Here is an 18,501-nt window from a genome sequence, read left to right as displayed (position 1 = left end):
GTGGAGGTGTGGCAGTGATCATGGGAGGTGTGGCAGTGGCTGGAGGTAAGGCTGGTGTGATCGTGGGAGATGTGGCAGTGGCTGATCTAAGGCTGGTGTGATTGTGGGAGGTGTGGCAGTGGCTGGAGGTAAGGCTGGTGTGAGTGTGGGAGGTGTGGCAGTGGCTGAGCTAAGGCTGGTGTGAGTGTGGGAGGTGTGGCAGTGGTTGGAGGTATGTCTGGTGTGAGCGTTGGAGGTGTGGCAGTGGTTGGAGGTATGTCTGGTGTGAGCGTGGCTGGTGTGGCAGTGGTTGGAGGTATGTCTGGTGTGATCCTGGGAGGTGTGGCAGTGGCTGGAGCTAAGGCTGGAAAACCAAGTAGTACAGATAGTGGGGGACTTTTGATGCCAGGTGAAGTTTGCTTTTTCTTTGGTGGACAGTGAGAGCCATGGAAGGTTTTAGAGGAGGAGAATCACGTCATGAGACCCATGTTAGGGGTGTGCCTTAGACACGCTTGTGCAGTTGCCCTGATTGTATACATGTCTCCATTGGGCTGGAAACCCCCAAGAGCAGGGTGGGCCTCACCCACCTGCACAGCCCAGCCCTGGCACAGGGATGGCAGAACATGGGGGTGTTCCACTCTTGGGTGAACTGTCAGGGAGCTTTCTGAACAGAAGGTGAGGGGAGCACAGAAGACAGCTTGAACGTGGGTGAGAGGGCTCTCCAGTCACAGGACTCCATGCGAGGAGACTCCATTTCCCCAACTGTAAAATGCAGACAATGGCTCCTGCCTCCAGATGTGGTGGTGACACTGACATCAAACGCTGACTCGGAAAAGGTGATGCGGATTCTTAATTTCCACTGTCCACTTCCAGAAAGGGCATGAGGTACGTGCAATACCATGTGCGGAATCCAGAAGACAAAGGAAACACAAGGGAGCCAGCTGTGGGGTCACCACTGCTTCCAGCCTGGCTGGGCGATGGGTTTGCTGCAGGAGGGGTCAGGCCCTCCCCTCAGGGCAACCAGTGTTGGGTGATAAATTAGAATTACGGAGGAAAAATAGAAAAATGGAGGTGACCCCAGAGGTGTGTAAGTCAACAGCTCCATGTGTAGATGGAAAAGCCGAGGCCCAGAGTGGGACAGGGACTTGACCAAGGTCACACAGCAATCTAGCATTAGCAGAGACTATAACTCAGGCCTCTGACCCTTAGCTCAGCATTCTTCCCTCTTGTCCCCAGGCCTCGGGCAGCCCACCCTCTGACAGGGCACCACGATACCAGGCCAGGCACTGGGTGCCAGCACTTGGTGCTACATGGACTTGTGCCAGGTGGTGGGTAAAGCCAGACTCTGGCTCTGGAGAAGCTCAGCAAGTCACTCCTCACTGCACAGAGTCCCTTCCCTGTCCCTCTGGAAAAAGACCGTGGTCAACCTAGATCTGGCAGGAACCCCAGCCAGGCGGAAGCAGAGAAGCGGTGGGAGGCCAGGCCTGGGCCAGCAAGGGCTGGGGACCCACCTGACTGCACAGGTGCCCCCTGCAGGGACAGGAGGGTGAGAGGACAAGTTCTAGTTCCTGTCATCAGACTGTGTTCCGAGGACCAGCAATAACAGCATTACTGGGAACTTGTCAAAAGCAAAGTCTCAGGTCTCACCTCCACAGGCCCCATCAGAGTCTGCCCTTAAACAAAATCTCCAGGAGATCCATGTGCACAGCAGAGTTTACGAAGCACCTGTCTAGTCCACCCTTGCCATTTCACAGACAGGAAACCTGAGCTCTGAGCGGGTGGGATGGGGCCGTCGGAGGCCACGCCTCTGCATACCTCTGTCTCCCGCAGCCTGGCCTCCAGGGCTGCGCGGGGCCCCTCTGTGTTGTCATTGACCTGCAGCTGATCCTGCACAGCCTTCATCCATGCCTGGGCATCCTCCACGCTCCTGTCAAAGTCCTCCTGGGGCTGCTGAGTCATGGCACCTGCAGGGACTGAAGAAAGGGCCACAGATCAGGCCGACAGGCAGGGGTGCAGGGGCAGTGGAGAGACCCCAGCAGGACACCTGGGACAGGCCCACTCCCACCACCAACGCCCTCCTGGTGCTCCCAGTTGGGCAATTCGGCCAGAGGTGAGCGTGTCTGTCAGGACTGCAATTAGGCAGGGAAGGAAAACAGGTCTGCTGTCTGGGAGAAGCGGCCCAGGGCTCTAGCCTGGAAAACAGCTTTCTCTTTGGGCTCCCCACTTCCCTGCTTCCTCTTCTCCCAGCTTGGGGCTCAGAGGCATCTCCCATCTGTCTATTCATATTGCACACTCTCCAAAAGAGCATCTCCAAACCTGCAGTCTGAGATGTCGGGACCCAGAACGATGTTGATTTGAGTGGATCGCAGAGGGAACACAGCTCTGGGCGTGGGCCAAGCCGTGAGTTCCCCCTGAGAGGAACCTCTCAAGCCGGGGATGGCCGTGTTAGGTGCATGCGGTCACCACTGCTCCACTGACCTGAGATCATGGGTGGGTGCTGCTAAAGTTTCCCACTGAGCCGCCCACCCCTGACCTCCCCGGAGCACTCCCAGCAACCACTGACAATGAACTTAACGCTTGAGAAGCAACCTGCTTCCAGCCGACCCTAGGTAACACCTGCCTGCTGGCACATGCCACCTGCCAGGGAACCCCTTTGCAAACCGTGCACTTGACTTCCCCTGGACTATGCTGCAAAGTCTTGGATTTTCTCCCGTGACTTAAAACCCCATCAAGCCCAGGCATTCCAGTTTCAGCTGTCTGCGTATAGCAACTGTGTAACTGCTTTGAATGAAAGTTATTAGCGTCTGCATTTTATTTAAAGGGATTGTGTCTGGTTTATCCTCCAATCTCCCACAATGCCTTGTGCAGAGTAAGCCCAATGTTGTTTGTTGAATGAGCCCAGAATGGATATAAGGTTTCACGCATTGGAAAACTCAACACAGCATTATTTAAAAAAGCAAAACGAAACCAGAAACAACCCACATGCCCAATTATAGGGGATTACTTAAGTAAGTTAAGGTACACTTGCACTTTAGAATCTTATGCAGCCCGCAAAAGGAGGCTTAAGATGAATATGTGATGGGGAATTTTTAGGATATAATGGCAATACCAAAAAATGAGACAAAATTATATATTAAGTCGTCACGACTCTACAACTAGTAAAGCAAAATGAAACATGAACAAAAACTACACTCATAGAAAAAGGCTGGGGCTGGGCATGGTGGCTCATGCCTATAATTCCAAAACTTTGGGAGGCTGAGGCAGGAGGATCCCTTGAGCCCAGAAGTTCCAGAAAAAGGCTGGGAAGTCTTGCCATTAAAGGGTCTATGTTATCAAGCCAGCACTGTGTGCAGTGGCCTTAGCCTCTCCCAGACATGACTTTTAAGCACATCCCATAGGACCCCCAGGCCTCTCCCTCTCTCCCTGGCACGAGGGGAGAGGCTCGGTGATCTTGAAAGCTACTTGGTTGAGGGTGATTGTCTGTGGTGGGTAGGACCACCGTTGGAAGGTTTTTTCCCTTGTTTTTTCTTAGGCACTTAGAATTTACATCACATCACAATTTTTATTACATCACAGTAAAAATCATCATGATTAAAAATAAAAATCGTCTTCAGTCGTGAGTTGGTGAGGCCATCTGTTTGCTACGCTTTGGCTTTGCCTCATGTGTAATTGAAGGAATTACCATCAGCTCAATGAGCAGCTATTGGGAGCCTGGGCCCTCTCCCCAGGCCCTGCCCAGGCCCAGAGGAAGCTTCAAGGGAGAGCCCACCAGAGAGAAGGAGGAAATGGAAGGGGCCATCAGACTGCTGGGCCAAAGGAGGCAGACTGGCCAGGGCCGGCGGGTGGCCTAGCGGGCTGTGCTCTGGGAACCCGTCCTGTCATTCTCGCAACCAGTTGTTTTTCTTTCAGAGCCGTTTTGATCTTTTTCTAACAACTTAATATGTTCCCTGTAGCCACTCCCTGCCTTTGAAATCTTCGCTTGAAAAGCACATCAGATGCGCAAGCGTTTAAATTGATTTGTCGTGGCTCCAATTTCTGGGCTAGTGTGTGACTGGCTTCCAAAAACTTGGCTTTTATTGTTATTAAGCAAGGAATGGGAGAGGCAGAGCCGAGTCTCAGATGACAGGATGGTGGGGAATCGCAGCTCTGATCACCAAGAGGCAGCGAGGCTTTGGAGCACCCTTCTTCTTGGCAATGCCCATGGCCTGTGAGGCTCAGTGGTTGGTGTCAGGAGGGTACAGCAGATGAGACCCAGGGACCCAGTGGGGTGGAGCAAGTGGGTGCTTCAGACCAACCAAGCTGTGGGCTGGGCGAGGCTGCAGGTCAAGTTCAGGAAACCTGAGCCTCCTCTTGGCCAATTCTGACTATTTTGTGTCAGTTCAATGAAACATAGGACTTAAGCACATGCTAAGAGCCAGGCCTGATGCTGTGACCACAGCATCACATAGAGAGACAGCAGATGCTATCCTACTCTAAAGAAGCTCTCAGAGGATGAGGAAGCTGCGCGATGAGCACACGTGTGAGTGCAGGTGGATGAGCTGCAAGCCGGGGAACTTTTCCCTGAGCCGCTCCTCAGAGTAAGGGCTTTAAATGCCAAGAATAAAATGCAAAGAATTACAAAGGAAATGGATCATGTTAAAACCTAGTTACCAAGTACTAAAAATCAAATGTCATGAGATACCAACACTCACTTGCCTCTCTCTTAACACATTAAATCACAAGATTTAACAGTAGGCCTAATAGCTACTGTAATTTTGAAATAGTGCTGAGCATAAATGACATTTCAAGATATCTGCAATGACTGTGAATGCCACCCAAAATTACACGTGACAAAGCTCCAGGCGTCATGAATACCAGAGAGGGCTTCGCTTTGGCTTCGCTTCACGCATAATTGAAGGAAATACTATCAGTCAGAGGTGCGCAGCAATGAGGACATAGCTAGCTTCCTATCCAGGTTCATAGGCTCCCGATTTCTAGCTGGAGGCCCCTGTCGGTCCATGGACCCCAGGGAGGAGCTCTGCTCCAGGCCTTCTAACTGCCAATCAAAAGAAGAGCCTGTTCCCTCAACAAAGTTGAAACATCTGGGGCCGGCACCGTGGCTCGTGCCTGTAATTTCAGCACTTTGGGAGGGTGAGGTGAGAGGATCACTTGAGCCCAGGAGTTTGAGACCAGACTGGGTCTCAAACATAGTGAGACAGCCTCTCTACAAATAATTTGAAAATATTAATTAGCTGCACATGATGTCGCATGCCTGTGGTCCCAGCTACTTGGGAGGCTGAGGTGGGAGGATCACTTGAGCCTGGGAGGCTGAAGCTGCAGTGAGCCTGCACTCCATCTGGGTGATGGAGTGAGAATCTGTCTCAAAAAAAAAAAAAAGTTTCCAACATTAAAAAGCAACCAAGTGACATCCATAACTGATTTAACAAGAAAGACATTCTTCCCAGGCACCTGTCACTGGAATCTCACAAGGGAACCTCATGGGCTGGTCCCTTGTGGAAGCCAGGGGTGAAGGTGGAGTCCTTGGGGACAGTGAGGTGGCTGGGTGGGTGAGGACTGCCAGACCCTCCCTCAGAGAGAGGGCAGCAACATGTCCTTTGGTGAATGAAGGCACCTGGTCCTCAGGGAACCCTAGCGAGCTTCTGGTCCTCTTCCCATCCCTCCCAGCAGCAGTCAGGGGGACTTCCTTTTTTTTTTTTTTTCTTTTTTTGAGATGGAGTCCTATTCTGTTGCTCAGGCTAATGTACAGTGGCACCATGTTGGCCCACTGCAACCTCTATCTCCCGGTTTCAAGCAATTCTCTTGCCTCAGCTTCCAGAGTAGCTGGGATTACAGGTGTGCACCACCACACCCTGCTAATTTTTATATTTTTAGTAGAGACAAGGTTTCACCACATTGGCCAGGCTGGTCTCGAACTCCTGACCTCAGGTGATCCATCCTCCTCAGCCTCCCAAAGTGCTGGGATTACAGGTGTGAGCCACTGTGCCTGGTCAGGACTTTCTAAAACACAATCCAGCAGGTCACAGCCCCACTTAACAGATCTGTCACAGCACAGTCTTCCAACCGGCCCGAGGCCACCCTGTGTCCAGTCTGCGTCTTCCTGCATCCCTCCTCACAAGCCACCAGCGACAGATGTGCCATTCTCAGCCAGTAGCCTCCCCTCTGCCAGAGTCAAGCCCATCGTCTCTCTGAGGAGCATGTCCCCTCCCCAGCAAATCGCTGTCTAGTAAGGAAGCCCAGGGCCCCCGTGCCCGCCCGACGCTCTCCTGTGCAGGCCAGTCTCCCCACCTGCCTGTGCAGGGCCGCAGCTCAGACCGCTGCACCCCGGGCCTCTCGAGTCAAGCTGACATCCCTTCATGAATGTTGACTGAAGGGACAAATGAGCAGATGAAGTCCCCTGCAGTGCTGGGTCGGGAGAGGGGTAGGGGCTACCTAAATGCCTGGGTACGGCTGAGGTGGGGAAGATGGGAGAAGGCCCTGAACCTGGAATCTGGACATTGGCCCTGGGCATGAACCTTTGCGTCTCTGGGCCTCAGCTTCCCCAACTGCACACTGAGTGTTGAACAGGAAGTCTCTGAGGGACCTCTGAGGTTGTGGGTTGAAAGGGTCGATGCTACCATGACCCCTGCAAGCCATGCCAAGCCTGGCCTGGGGACCAGCCGGACTGCTCTGGGCCCTGGCTCCCTTTGTCTGCCTGCGGGATGCGTCCTCAGCCAGCCTAGAGCAGTGCTTCCTGCATCACCACTCCCTCTAAGGCAGGCCGAGGTAAGCCAGCCTCCCATGGCCATTGCACAGCCACTAGTCACTCCCTGAACCCCTTCCAAGGAAGAATGGGCTGGGGACGCTGTGCATTGGCAGGGGTATGGGGCACACTCTTCCTGGAAAGGGTCAGGTAGAAGACAGCTGTCTCAGGCCACATACAGTGTCTGTCGCATAGTCTTCCTTGTTCTTATAACCCTTTAAAAATGTCAGAACCATTCTTAGCTCACTGGCTAGACAAAAGCAGACCACAAGGGCATTTGGCCTACAGGCTGTTGCGGGCCGACTCCTATCTCTGGTAGTCCAAGGCCACAGCCAGCAACTGCAGAAGGCTCAGCAGGCAGGAAAGCTAGCTGGCTAGGTGACCTCACAGGCACGGGCCTGGGCTAGAGCCAGCCATGAGGCCAGGAGGACCTGGGACTGGTCCTAATGGTCAAGACCCCATGACTCACTAGCTGTGTGGCATCTGGCTGGTCACTTAACCTCTCTGGGTGTCCATCTTCTCATCTGGAAAATGGGGATAACAGCTAGATTTAATTAATTAAAAAACCCAGCCAAGTACAGTGGCTCATACCTGTAATCCCAGCACTTTGGGAGGCTGATACCGGAGGATCACTTGAGGCTAAGACCAGGCTGAGAGTGAGACCTCATCTCTACCAAAAAACAAAAAAATTAGCCAGGTGGGAGGGTCACTTGAATTCCAGAAGGTCCAGGCTGCATTGAGCTATGATGGTACCACAGCACCCCAGCCTGGGTGACACAGAGAGATTCTGTCTCTAAAATAAAATAATAAAATAAAATAAACATACCTGCCCAGAGCCTGGCGTACGCACTATGCTTGGAAATAGTTCCTTTTACCAAACGCACAGGTGTGGGCTGGAGGTGGGAACCTGCACCCAGACAGCAGCCGTATCACCGGCTTGGGGTTGGGGGGTCGCAGGAACTGGGTTACCGGCTGGTAGACTAATGAATCTGTGCACTAAGTGGCTGCTAAGCACAGTGCTGAGGATGTGCAAACAAACCAAGTAGGGCCCTGGCCTAGAGAGGCTCCAAGTCCAGCGCAGTGGGGGTCGGCGGGGGATAAGGCAGCTACAGCAAGGCCAGCATGAGCCTTGAGACAGAACAGGGTCATGGGACCTCAAAGGAGTGGTTATCACCTGGCTCGAGGAAGGTGGCTGGGAGGCACTGCTTGCTGAGGGCACTGGAGGGGGCAAGGGTTAGGCACTGGAGGGGGGAGGGTGGGAGACAGCTCCAGGCCAGGGTGGGTGGAGGAGGGAAGCGCCCTGCACTCGGAGGGCTGAGGCTGGGGTCACTGCAGAGACGGCAGATGCACATGGCCAAGGACAACGAGGAAAGGCTGCAGGAGTGAGCACAGCCATCGTGCTTCTCTGTGAGGGGAGAACTTTATCTCTGGACTGGTTAAATGAAGATAGTATTTAAAAAATTAAGAAACTATGAATTTTCCAAACAACATTGCAAAAGAAATGTGTTGGGGGCAAAAAGAAAAATAAAAGTAGTTTCTGTTTTCAAGCCCTGCCTGGGGACATCCCTGGGGTGTGGCTGCAGGCGGCGGGGAAGCGGGGCTCTGGGCATGTCTCTGAGCTGTCTCCACTGAGTCAGTGAGAGGGCTGGCCATGAGGGCACTGACCCTTTCTGGTTCAGGCTGGCGCTGGTGTAGGGAGGAGACAGAAAGGAAACAGTCTTGGTTTTGGGTTTCAGCATCCATGTGGTTATCACAAATGACAGCGGAAGAGAAGTGATTTTTTTTTCCTTCATGACGGAAACCCCCGAGCTGGGACAGATGATGAGGCAGGCTTGAGACTGAGCCCATGCTCAGAACACAGAACCTGGGTCAAAAGCCAAGTGCCTGCAAGACCAGCCAGTCCGCCAGAGGTGGACAAGGCCTGTGGGCACAGCTGGAGACAGCCTCCCCAGGAACGGGCTGCAAGGGTGCACTTTGGCAGAGGACAGGAAGCTTCCAGAATCTGAGCTCCAGGCCTGAGCCACCTTCTCAAAATGGGACATCTTAATTTGAGTCATAGAGAAAGCTCAGAGCACTCTGAAGAAGCTGAAAAGTCATAAAGAAGTGTGTGGTTGACTCAGGGATACCGGAAAACGTGACGCAGACTGGAAAAAAAAAGCCAGCCACAGAAGACAAGGTGCTAACACCCATGAAATAACGACATGCACATGCCACATGACGCCACGTGAGGCTCTTGTCCAAAAGCCACCCCGTTTAAGCCTCCTGGCCTCCTGGTCTGAGAGACAGCCCCCACTCTTCTGAGGAGCAGCAGAGGAGAAGCAGCCGGGCTTCCTCTCAGCTGAGCTCTGCGGCCCAAGAGCTGGCGGCCTGGGCAGTCCCCTCCCCCACAACCCCAGGCACAGCAGCAGCATCTACTGAGGCAGGTGTGGGGAGCTCCTGGTCAGTAATAGGTGCTCAGGGCCCAGGAGCGGCTGTCACCTTCCACAACCCCAGAAAAGGATGCACAGACTGCAGTCACTGGCCCAGGGCGTGGAGACACTCGCAATGGCACTGAGATCTGAACCTTGTTCTACTGGATTCTGAAGCCCTAGATTCTTCTCAGTGGACCATACTGCCTCCAAAATAAAGTTGAACTTCACCTACCATGGGGCACAACAGAACTTCCCCTGGGAGGAAAGCAACCCTGTGTGACTCAAGGTCCCATCAGCAGAGTAAAGCCCCTCCAAGTCCAGCTATGAACCAGGAGGGTGTGATGCAGAGGAGGAAGGAGAGGCTGCAAGGAGACAAAAAGAAGCCCAGAGATCAAGCCCTAGGCTGGAGAGACAAGGCGGGGAGACGACGTCAGATGTGGCTAGACCCGTGCTGGGGGCCACGGAGCCCCCAAAGGAAATACAGCTGCTGCAGGTGTCACCCAGGGCAGAGAGGCTGTCAGAGAAACCCACAGCCAACTACTTACCCCTGGTCCCGCCAGAAGCCAGTATAGGGGAGCCCGGACAACGCAGCCTGCAGGGGGTGAGCCCTCCTGTGACCCAGGGCAGAGCAGAGGACAGGGGGAAATAGATGCGTGGGTCCCCAGGCCAGGCTGCACCTGTGGTCCATCGGGTAAGGTGAATGTCCATCTGGACACCAGCTCCCTTTGCCCTGATTCCAGGCCTGAAAGCAATTGGCCGAGCTGCAATTTGGTCTCTGGGGGACCAGCCTGGCAGGAAGGACAGGATACTGACACTGAAGAAAACGCCCAGCGCAGTTCACCTGCCAGGTCAGCACGTGGATTGCCCACTGGGGCTGACAGCCCTGTGTCCTGGGGTCGCTGGGCACAGACCTCTCTCCCTCCCTTCCCCTTCTCCAGCTCGTCAAAGCTCGGGGTGCTGGGTGGGGCCCCTCCTTGGCTTGCAACGCCACTGTGTGGGCTGATGCCCCACAAGGATCAGGTTCTGACCCCTGGCTCAATCCCTCCAACATTCTAACAGCAGTTTTTAAAATTCTCTGGGGCCAGTCGCGGTGGCTCACACCTGCAATCCCAACACTTTGGAATGCCAAGGCAGGCGGATCACCTGAGGTCAGGAGTTTGAGACCAACCTGGCCAACATGGCGAAACCATGTTGTCTACTAAAAATACAAAAATTAGCCGGACGTGATGTCATGCACCTGTAATCCCAGCTACTTGAGAGGCTGAGGAAGGAGAATCACTTGAGCTAGGAGGTGGAGGGTGCAGTGAGATGAGATTGCGCCATTGCACTTTAGCTTGGGGGACAGTGAGACTCCATCTCAAAATAAACAAATAAATAAATAAGTCAATAAATTAAAATTATCTGAGAATTTTAAAATACTGTAATTCTTCTCGTCATTCAGTGATACAGAGGCTCCAAGAATCCTGCTTGGGACCTAACACAATCCCACAGTCGTGTTTTAGGAGTGTTCCCAAGTAAAGAAAGGGGCAAAGTCAGTTTCAAGGAGTGACTGTCATGTGGTGGGCAGTCATGTGGCAGGCATTATTTGTCCCATTTGACAAAGAGGGAAACTGAGATTCAGAGAAGCGAACAGCCTGCTAAAAAGTGGTGGGCCCAGGTCCATCCATAACAGTAAAAGCCAACATTTCCCCTGTGTTCTGCATGTGCCTGACTGTGTGAGGACAGGTTTCTAGCCCTGACTCACTTATCCTGCATAGGCCCACGAGACATCCATATTACCACTGCTTTACAGCTGAGAAAACAGGTTTATGATACGAGCACCGCTGTGCAAAGTCACCGGGATGCTAAGTAGCACAGGCAAGACTTGAACCAAGGATGCCCTGAGTCTAAGGTTTTGCCCTGGTGCCACACAGCTTCCACGGCCCTCCCTGTCCCTCCCAGAACCCCACTGGGAGCTGCCGAGTTCCAGGAAGGTAACTCCAGGGCAGGAATCTATCTTGAGCTGCAGCTCAAGAATCTAGAGTTTAGGACAGCCACGGAGCCCCCCAGCTGCCAGGCAGCCTCAGTCACACCGTGCCCACTCACTCCAGCCCTGTACCAACCCAGCTGCCCACTGACAGTCTGCTCTGGAACCCAGAAGGCACTGGGATTCAGACCCGAGTCAACCCCAGCTCCCATGCCAGGCCCCATTGGCAGTTATAGCCTAGTGCCCATGCTCTGTCAAGCTGGCCGGGGCCACCAGCACAAGCTGACCCAGAGTTCTGGCACAGGCGTGTTCACTTGCCGTGACTCACTTTGCTGTCCTGTGACTCATTGCTGCCCTGCCACACACATTCCCACCCTTCCCCTCTCTCCCTCCGCTCTCTTATGCTTGGATGGAATTTCAGGAACTGAGCTACAGCTGGTTTTAATCCCAAAGCTTTTTTCCAGTGGATTCTGGGAATATGGTTTTGTTTATTTATCGCAGAGGAGGTTCCACCAGAGGATGGGCCTTGGCAATCCTCTGCTCTGTGGCACTGGCAGAGGGTGATTCTCAGAACAAAGCATGTGAATGGAAGGATAGGAACTCAATGACGGAGCCCACGCGTTTTCTCACTGAATCTTACAGCAACCCTGCAAGGCAGCTAATCCAACATGAGGAGCAATTACCGGTCTTCATTCCGTCCTAGAGGTGAGCAGACAGAGGCGTGGCAGGTTAAGGGACTGTACCAAAGCCATGCATGCTGCAGAGCCACACCGCCGTCTCTCTACCGGCTACACAAGAAGGGGTTGTGAACGATGCCGCCTTGGAAGGGCTTGTGACGTCCACTCTACAATTACAGCCACAAAGGGCAGTGGCCAGGGACTGCTTTGGAGGCAAGAGATCCCAAACCATTTTAAGTCAGCCCCACCATTACAGACCAGTAGTGCCTGGTAGGGAAAGCCAGCTGCTCTCTGATGCACCTCCTTCCCCAGATACGCGGATCATAAAACACATTTCCAGTCTCTCTTAATGAATGAAACCCAAGTTCCCTGGGCACAGTCTGGAGGACGCCAGGATTTCTACCTGGGAAGTAGTGGCCTTGGCAACACACAAATACAGGTGTTTGAGAGGGTAGGGAGGGCACCAGGGCAACTAAGAGGGAAATGGAACGGAGCGGAGGGGGCAGAGTGTGTGCAAGGTACAAAGAGGTCCCCAGCAGTGGTAGGAATGAAGGCCATGCTGCCGCAGAATTAAGTTCCTAGGGCAGGGCCGGTGGCTCCAAGGGGTGGGGCCTCAGCTCTCGGGACCAGATGTGATGGTCTCAGGCTCCAATCAGAGGCTCTGAAGGGGAGGGCTCCTGAGAGGTTCGAGGTGGGCCCTGAGGGGAGCCCTGGCCACAGAAGGACAGGGTCTGCTGGCACTGTGGGTGGAGCCGGTCAGAGGGCAGGCGGGCAGGGCGCTGGCCATCTGCCTCAGGTCGGAGAGTACTGGGCAGGATACCAGGGCACAGGCCCCAGCCTGGCTGGAACACTGACAGCCACGGGCCACTGGTGTGATGTGGACAGGCCAGTCAACGCAGCCGGGTTGGAACTGGCCTTTCACACTGTGCGTGTGACTTATGCCTGGGTTGTGAAATTGACTCAGGGGTCTCGATCAAAAGTGTTTTGTAAGGAAAGAAAATAGAACAGGATGAAAAATGTCTCAGTGCCTCTCATGGACGAAGGATAAGTACTGTTTTGTGAGACTTGCTTGTTTGAGAGATGTGTTACATATGTACAAATATGGAATGTATTTCACTGAGAGTTGTGATTTAAACAAAACCAAAATCCTTTGAGGAGCGGTGGATTCGTTCAGTGACTCACACTGGAGCCCGCCTCAGAGTCACCTGGCGGCTTTTTAAACCACAGATGGCTGGACCCCACCCCCAATTTATAAAAGTGGGGGCTGAGAATTTGCATTTCTAATGAGGATTTGGGTAACGTTGACACTGCTGCTCCAGGACCCCGCTTTGAGAACCATGGGTTGGAGGATGTCTCAGGCGCCTGTAGACGAAAACGGATGATTCTAACCGTGGGCATGAGTGTGTCTTTGGCAAATTCATCCACACGGTGGGGGCGGGGGGCGGTTGGGGCTGGGTGCTTTTAGGCTTGAGTCAATGTGGGCCAAGATTAGAAATCAGAAAGCAATGAAAGTCCAAAGAACCCCTGCCTTTCATGCCTCCACTGCATCCGTCATTTCTGTTTCTGAAGGGCAGAGCAGGCTTCCTCCTCTCGGAGAAGCACAGAGTGAGGCGGGGGTACTGGCTTCCTCCCCAAATTCCAATGGGCTTCACTTCACACAGCTTCCCCGGACCCACCCCTGTGGCAGCTTCTGTTTAATCAACAGACCTGAGACATTCACTTGAGGGTGAGAACACACACATTCCTCAGACGCCCTGAAGGTAAACTGAGGCAGTTGGCTGCTCCCTGACCAAGGATGGGGTGCCCTAAACTACAGGTGCCAGGAGCTCTGCAACCCCACCTTCCAATGGCCACCCCTGCCCCGCAGCCCCTAGACCTACCAGGATTGCTGAAATGCCCAGTGGTTTTCCCCTCTGCCCTCACCAGGCTCTCTCCTCTCCCTCTCCTCTTATACCTTCCCTCTAGGATACTAAGCCTCCCTACAGACTCAGCTCAGATGGCTCCTCTTCGACGAAGCCTTCCCTGAATGACTGGCGCAGCCACGACCGCTTCTGCGCAGATGTCAACCTCAGCCTGGATCCCACTGGACTATAAATATCCATCCCTTCATCTCTCCTGCTCCCCACTTCACCTCCCCTGTCGAGCTCAGTGCCCACCTCACCCCTGAGGACCAGCAGAGTCTGATTTGGGACAAGGAGTGGGAGGGATGGAGGTGCAGAGAGCAGCCTGTACTCAAGGGGTACACCACACCCCCACCACCCCTCATCAGCTCAACCGCACAATGCCAGGCAAAAGGGAGGATGGATTCCTCCCTTCTGGAAGCCCCCAGGAAGCAGCCCTTCCCCGACCCCATGCCTTGCAGTGGAAACATACTCCGCAGTGCCCATAGATGAAATCTGCAGGGCCCCGGCCCCTGAGGAGAGCTCCAATGTGCTCTCGGGCCAGGCTAATCCCAGGTACTCAGCCAGCCCCCGGGCCCCCATCACCCCCAAGATCTGGGCCAGTGAGGCAGAGTCAGCCAGGATGTCTGACCCCTGGTCCCTGCACCTGCCTGCATCTTCCCCAGTGACCCACCCAGCGCCCCTGACAGCACGGTGCTGACTCATGTCTCCCAGGCCGCCCCCCATCCCTCTCCCAAGGTCTTCTTGGCCCTGGGAGTCGAGGTGCCAGGCCTCACCCTCCCCACCAACGACTCATACCTTCTTCTCAGGCAGGAGTCTTCCCTCACAGAGGGACCCTCCCTGAACCCCACAGACCTGCCTGGCCGTCTGTCCCCACCTTCCTAGACATCTCCCTGCTCCTGGGCCATCTGCACGGCAGCCCGAGGGAACAAGAAACGCGGAATGACCACACACACTTCTGCACAGTCCTCCTCGGCCCTAAACCCCAGCGGCCCATGGACTGATCATTTAAAGCAAAATCATGGCTGCTCAAGAATGTATAATCAGACTGCACTCTTATCAACACGGACTTGAGAAATGACAGTTTTCTACCAGAGGAGCATGTCTTTTCATTGAAAAGGACTGTGCCAAAATAGAGGATTTAAATTTGTTTGTTTTTATTGCACGCACATTTTAAAACTTCATGTGAAACTCGTGGTCTCCAGAGAAATCCCTCTGACACCCGAAGGTGAGAGCCCTCAGCCTGAAGGATAAAGTCAGTGTCCCTTAGACCCTCAAGGATGGTGCCTCCTGCTAGCCCTACGGTCCTAACTAGCCAGGACACTCCCTGCCCTGCACACTGGCTACGCCACACTGTCCCTGTTTCTAGAATGTGAGAGTCCGGGTACCACAGTCCATTAGTTCTGTCTGGAGAGTCCTTGCTCTGCTCCACCCCATCCACCCCTCCACACCTGCTCCTGGCTGACTCTTCTCTGTCTCTTTTCCAGCTCACACCCACTGCAGGTGCAGGGGAGAAATCTTTTCAGCCTCTGCTCCCTCGGTAGAAGTGACTTCTCCTTTATTTGGGTCCCCACAAAGCCTTGTGCCTGCTGCCACTTATGACATGTTTACTAAGCATTTGACATGATTTTCTTACATTCTCTTTCTTCTGTTTCTTATACCTTGGACGTAGGTCCTGTTATTATTCCTATTTCTCAATGAGAAGACAGAGGCTCCGGGTAGCCTGGCAAGGTGAGGGATAGAGTGAGACCCGGAGCCGGCCCTTCCACCATGATGCTGTGTGTCACTGTTCATGTTGCTGGCACCAACCATAGGAGCTGCCTGAAGAGGGGCGTGGCAGGAAGAGGGGCGTGGCAGGAAGAGGGGCATGGCAGGTTCATCTTCCTGACTGATCAGCTGGAGATTGGCGCTGCCATTATTTTAAACCACCTTATTGGGGGTGTAATTGATAAACAAGACAATTCACATATTTCAACTGCACAATTTGATAAGTTTTAGCATATACCCTATAAAGCCAACACCCATCTATAAAATGAACATGGCTGCCTCCCTCGAAAGCTCACTGGCTGGCTTTGTAATTCTCTCCTCCCAACCACACCCTGTCCCAGCAACCACTGATCTGCTGACTGTCCCTGTAGATTCGTTTGCATTTCCTAGAGTTTTGTACATAATTGGAATGGGATGACACAGAAAATACAGGCGACACTTGAACAGATTTGAACTGTGTGGGTCCCTCATACACAGATTGTCATCTGTCCCTGCCACCCTTGACACAGCAAGACCAACCTGTCCTCTTCCTCCTCCTCCTCAGCCTACTCAACATGGGGACGATAAGGATGAAGACCTTTATGATGACCCACTTCTGCTGCATAAACAGTAAATATATTTTCTCTTTCTCGTGATTTCCTTAGTAACATTTTCTTTTCTCTAGCTTACTTTATTGTGAGAATATAATATATAATACATACAACGTACAAGGTATGTGTTAAGCAACTTTATGTTACCAGCAAGGCTGGTAGCTATTAGCAGTTACGTTTTGGGGGATTCAAAAGTTAGACTTAAATTTTCAACTGTGCAAGAGGCTGGCACCCCTAACCCCTGCGTTGCACAAGGGGCAGCTGTACTCTTTTCAGAGGGAGGGGTCTGATTTTTGCACTCAGGATTGTTACGTTGAGACTCATCCGTGTTGTTGCCTTTATCGGTGTTCCATTCCTTTTCGTTGCTGAGTACTATTCCATAGCATTCCTGTGCCACAGATTGTGGATTCATTCACCCACTGATGGACGGTTTCCAATAAGGCTGTGATGAATACTTGTGTGTGCACATATGTTTTCATTTCTTTTGCGTAAATACCTAGGAGTGGCACGGCTGGATCACATGGTAGGTGCATGTTTACACTTTTAAGAAACTGCTCAGGCCGGGTACAGTGGCTCACACCTGTAATTCCAGCACTCTGGGAGCCCAAGGTGAGCAGATCACTTGAGCCCAGGAGTTTGAGAGCAGCCTGAGCAACATAGGAGATCCTGTTTCGAAGAGGGGAGGGGAGAGGAGGGAAAGGGAGGGGGGGGGGGGGAGGGGAGGGGAGGAGAGAGGAGGGGAAGGGAGGGGAGGGAAGAAGAGACGAGAAGAGAGGAGAAGAGGGGAGAGGAGGGGAGGGAAGGGGAGAAGAGGGAAGGGGAGAGGAGGGGAGCGGAGGAGAAGGAAGGGAAGGGGAGAGTAAGGAAGGGAGGGGAGGGGAGTAGAGGGAAGGAGAGGGGAGGGGAGGGGAGAGGAGACTGCAAAACTGTTTTCCAAAGTGGCTCCAGCATTTTAGATACCCAGCAGCCATGTGTGAGTTCCAATTCCTGCACAGCCTTGCCAACACTGTACCGTCAGTCTTTTTCATCTTAGCCCTTCTAGTATGTGTGTCATGATGCCTCACTGTAGTTTGCCTTTCTTTTGTGGTGTAGGATGCCCTCACTGAGCTCCCAGACTCTGTGCTGAGCACTTCCCAGCCATCTCCTCCTTGAAAGCTCCTTTGTGTGCTCAGCACTGGGCCTGCTGGCTGAAGGCTAAAGGAGTGAGCAGCTGAGTGGCTGTGTGACAAAGACATGTGTCCAACAGGGATCTGCTCCAATTCTCAGGGTGCTGCCAGCCAACTCCCTGAATGCAGGCAACTCTCTGAGGACAGAACCAGGCACCATGAACCAACAGCCAAAGCCGGTAAAGGCAGGAGACAAATGGAGTCACCCACAGGTGCATGGGCCTCTCTCCCACCTCCTGCAGCCCCCAGACAGATTCCTGTGCAGGGCCTGGGTTTCTGAACAACTCATGCAGCTGCCAGGGGGTCTCCTCGAATAAGGATTGCAAATCAGTAACTTCTGAGTTCAGAGACCTGATTCCAGTCCAGCTCCTCCGAACGCTGAGCCTGTTGTTCCCATTTGAACATAAACCACTTCTGGGCACAGCACTTGCCTATTTTGATCACAACACGTGGCATGGAACAGTCACTGACACACGGCAAGTGCTCACACACATTTGTGAATGGAATTACATCTGGAAAGCATAAGCCACAATACCTACCTCTGTTGGTGCTTAGCAGGTACTCCGAAAGTGTTCTTTTATTTTATTATTTTTAGAGACAGGGTCTTGGTATGTTGCCCAGGCTGGTCTCAAACAACTTCTTGGGCCCAAGACTTCTGCCTCAGCCTCCCAAGTAGCTGGGACTGCAGTCATGAGCCACCATACCTGGCTTATTTTTTTATGAAAAGAAAGAAGTGTGGACATCTCTCTGCCCTCATTAGTCCTTGATTTCATGTGCTGCTGACTCAGGGAAACCAAGAAAGGCAGGAATCAGAGGCAAGAGTGGGCCTCAGCACAGACTCTATAACCCCAAAATAAGAGGCTTTCTGGGCGGGTGTGGTGGCTCACTTCTGTAATCCCAGCACTTTGGGAGGCTGGGGCGAGCGGATCACAAGGTCAAGAGATCGAGACCAGTCTAGCCAACACAGTGAAACCCCATCTCTACTAAAAATACAAAAATTAGCCAGGTGTGGTGGCATGCGCCTGTAGTCTCAGCTACTCAGGAGGCTGAGGCAGAAGAATTGCTTGAACCTGGGAGGCGGAGATTACAGTGAGCCAAGATGGCGCCACTGCACTCCCAGAGCAAGACTCCATCTTTTAAAAAACGGCGGGGGGCGCGGAGCCTTCCTTTAGGCCATGAGTGGGGGCAGAGCAGGCCCTGGAATGGGGTTAAGGGTCGCGGTTCCAGTGTGCACTCCACCACTAACTTGCTCCCAAACCCGTTTCCTCACAGGTCAGCGGGGAGCAATAGTTCACACCTGACTTC

General features: G+C 53.1%; 1 protein-coding gene across 3 annotated transcripts in view; it reads right to left on the bottom strand.

Moving 5' to 3' along the window:
- Nucleotides 1-18,501, bottom strand: part of SYNE3 (spectrin repeat containing nuclear envelope family member 3) — a 92,670-nt gene that overhangs the window by 48,299 nt on the left and 25,870 nt on the right. For 2 of the 3 annotated variants that reach the window (XM_032287501.1, XM_032287500.1), the window contains exon 2: nt 1,795-1,952. In XM_032287501.1, coding sequence (XP_032143392.1) covers nt 1,795-1,938 — 144 coding nt within the window. In that variant the 5' untranslated portion in view covers nt 1,939-1,952. Of the gene's footprint in view, nt 1-1,794; nt 1,953-9,361; nt 10,248-18,501 lie in introns of those variants that run through there. The other variant, XM_032287502.1, reaches the window with a different exon arrangement.

Source organism: Sapajus apella, unplaced genomic scaffold (assembly GCF_009761245.1).
Source record: "Sapajus apella isolate SASKATOON/1434 unplaced genomic scaffold, GSC_monkey_1.0 scaffold20, whole genome shotgun sequence".
Lineage (NCBI taxonomy): Eukaryota > Metazoa > Chordata > Mammalia > Primates > Cebidae > Sapajus > Sapajus apella.
Note: the sequence above shows the minus strand (reverse complement) of the source record. Positions and strands in the feature narration are given on the sequence as shown.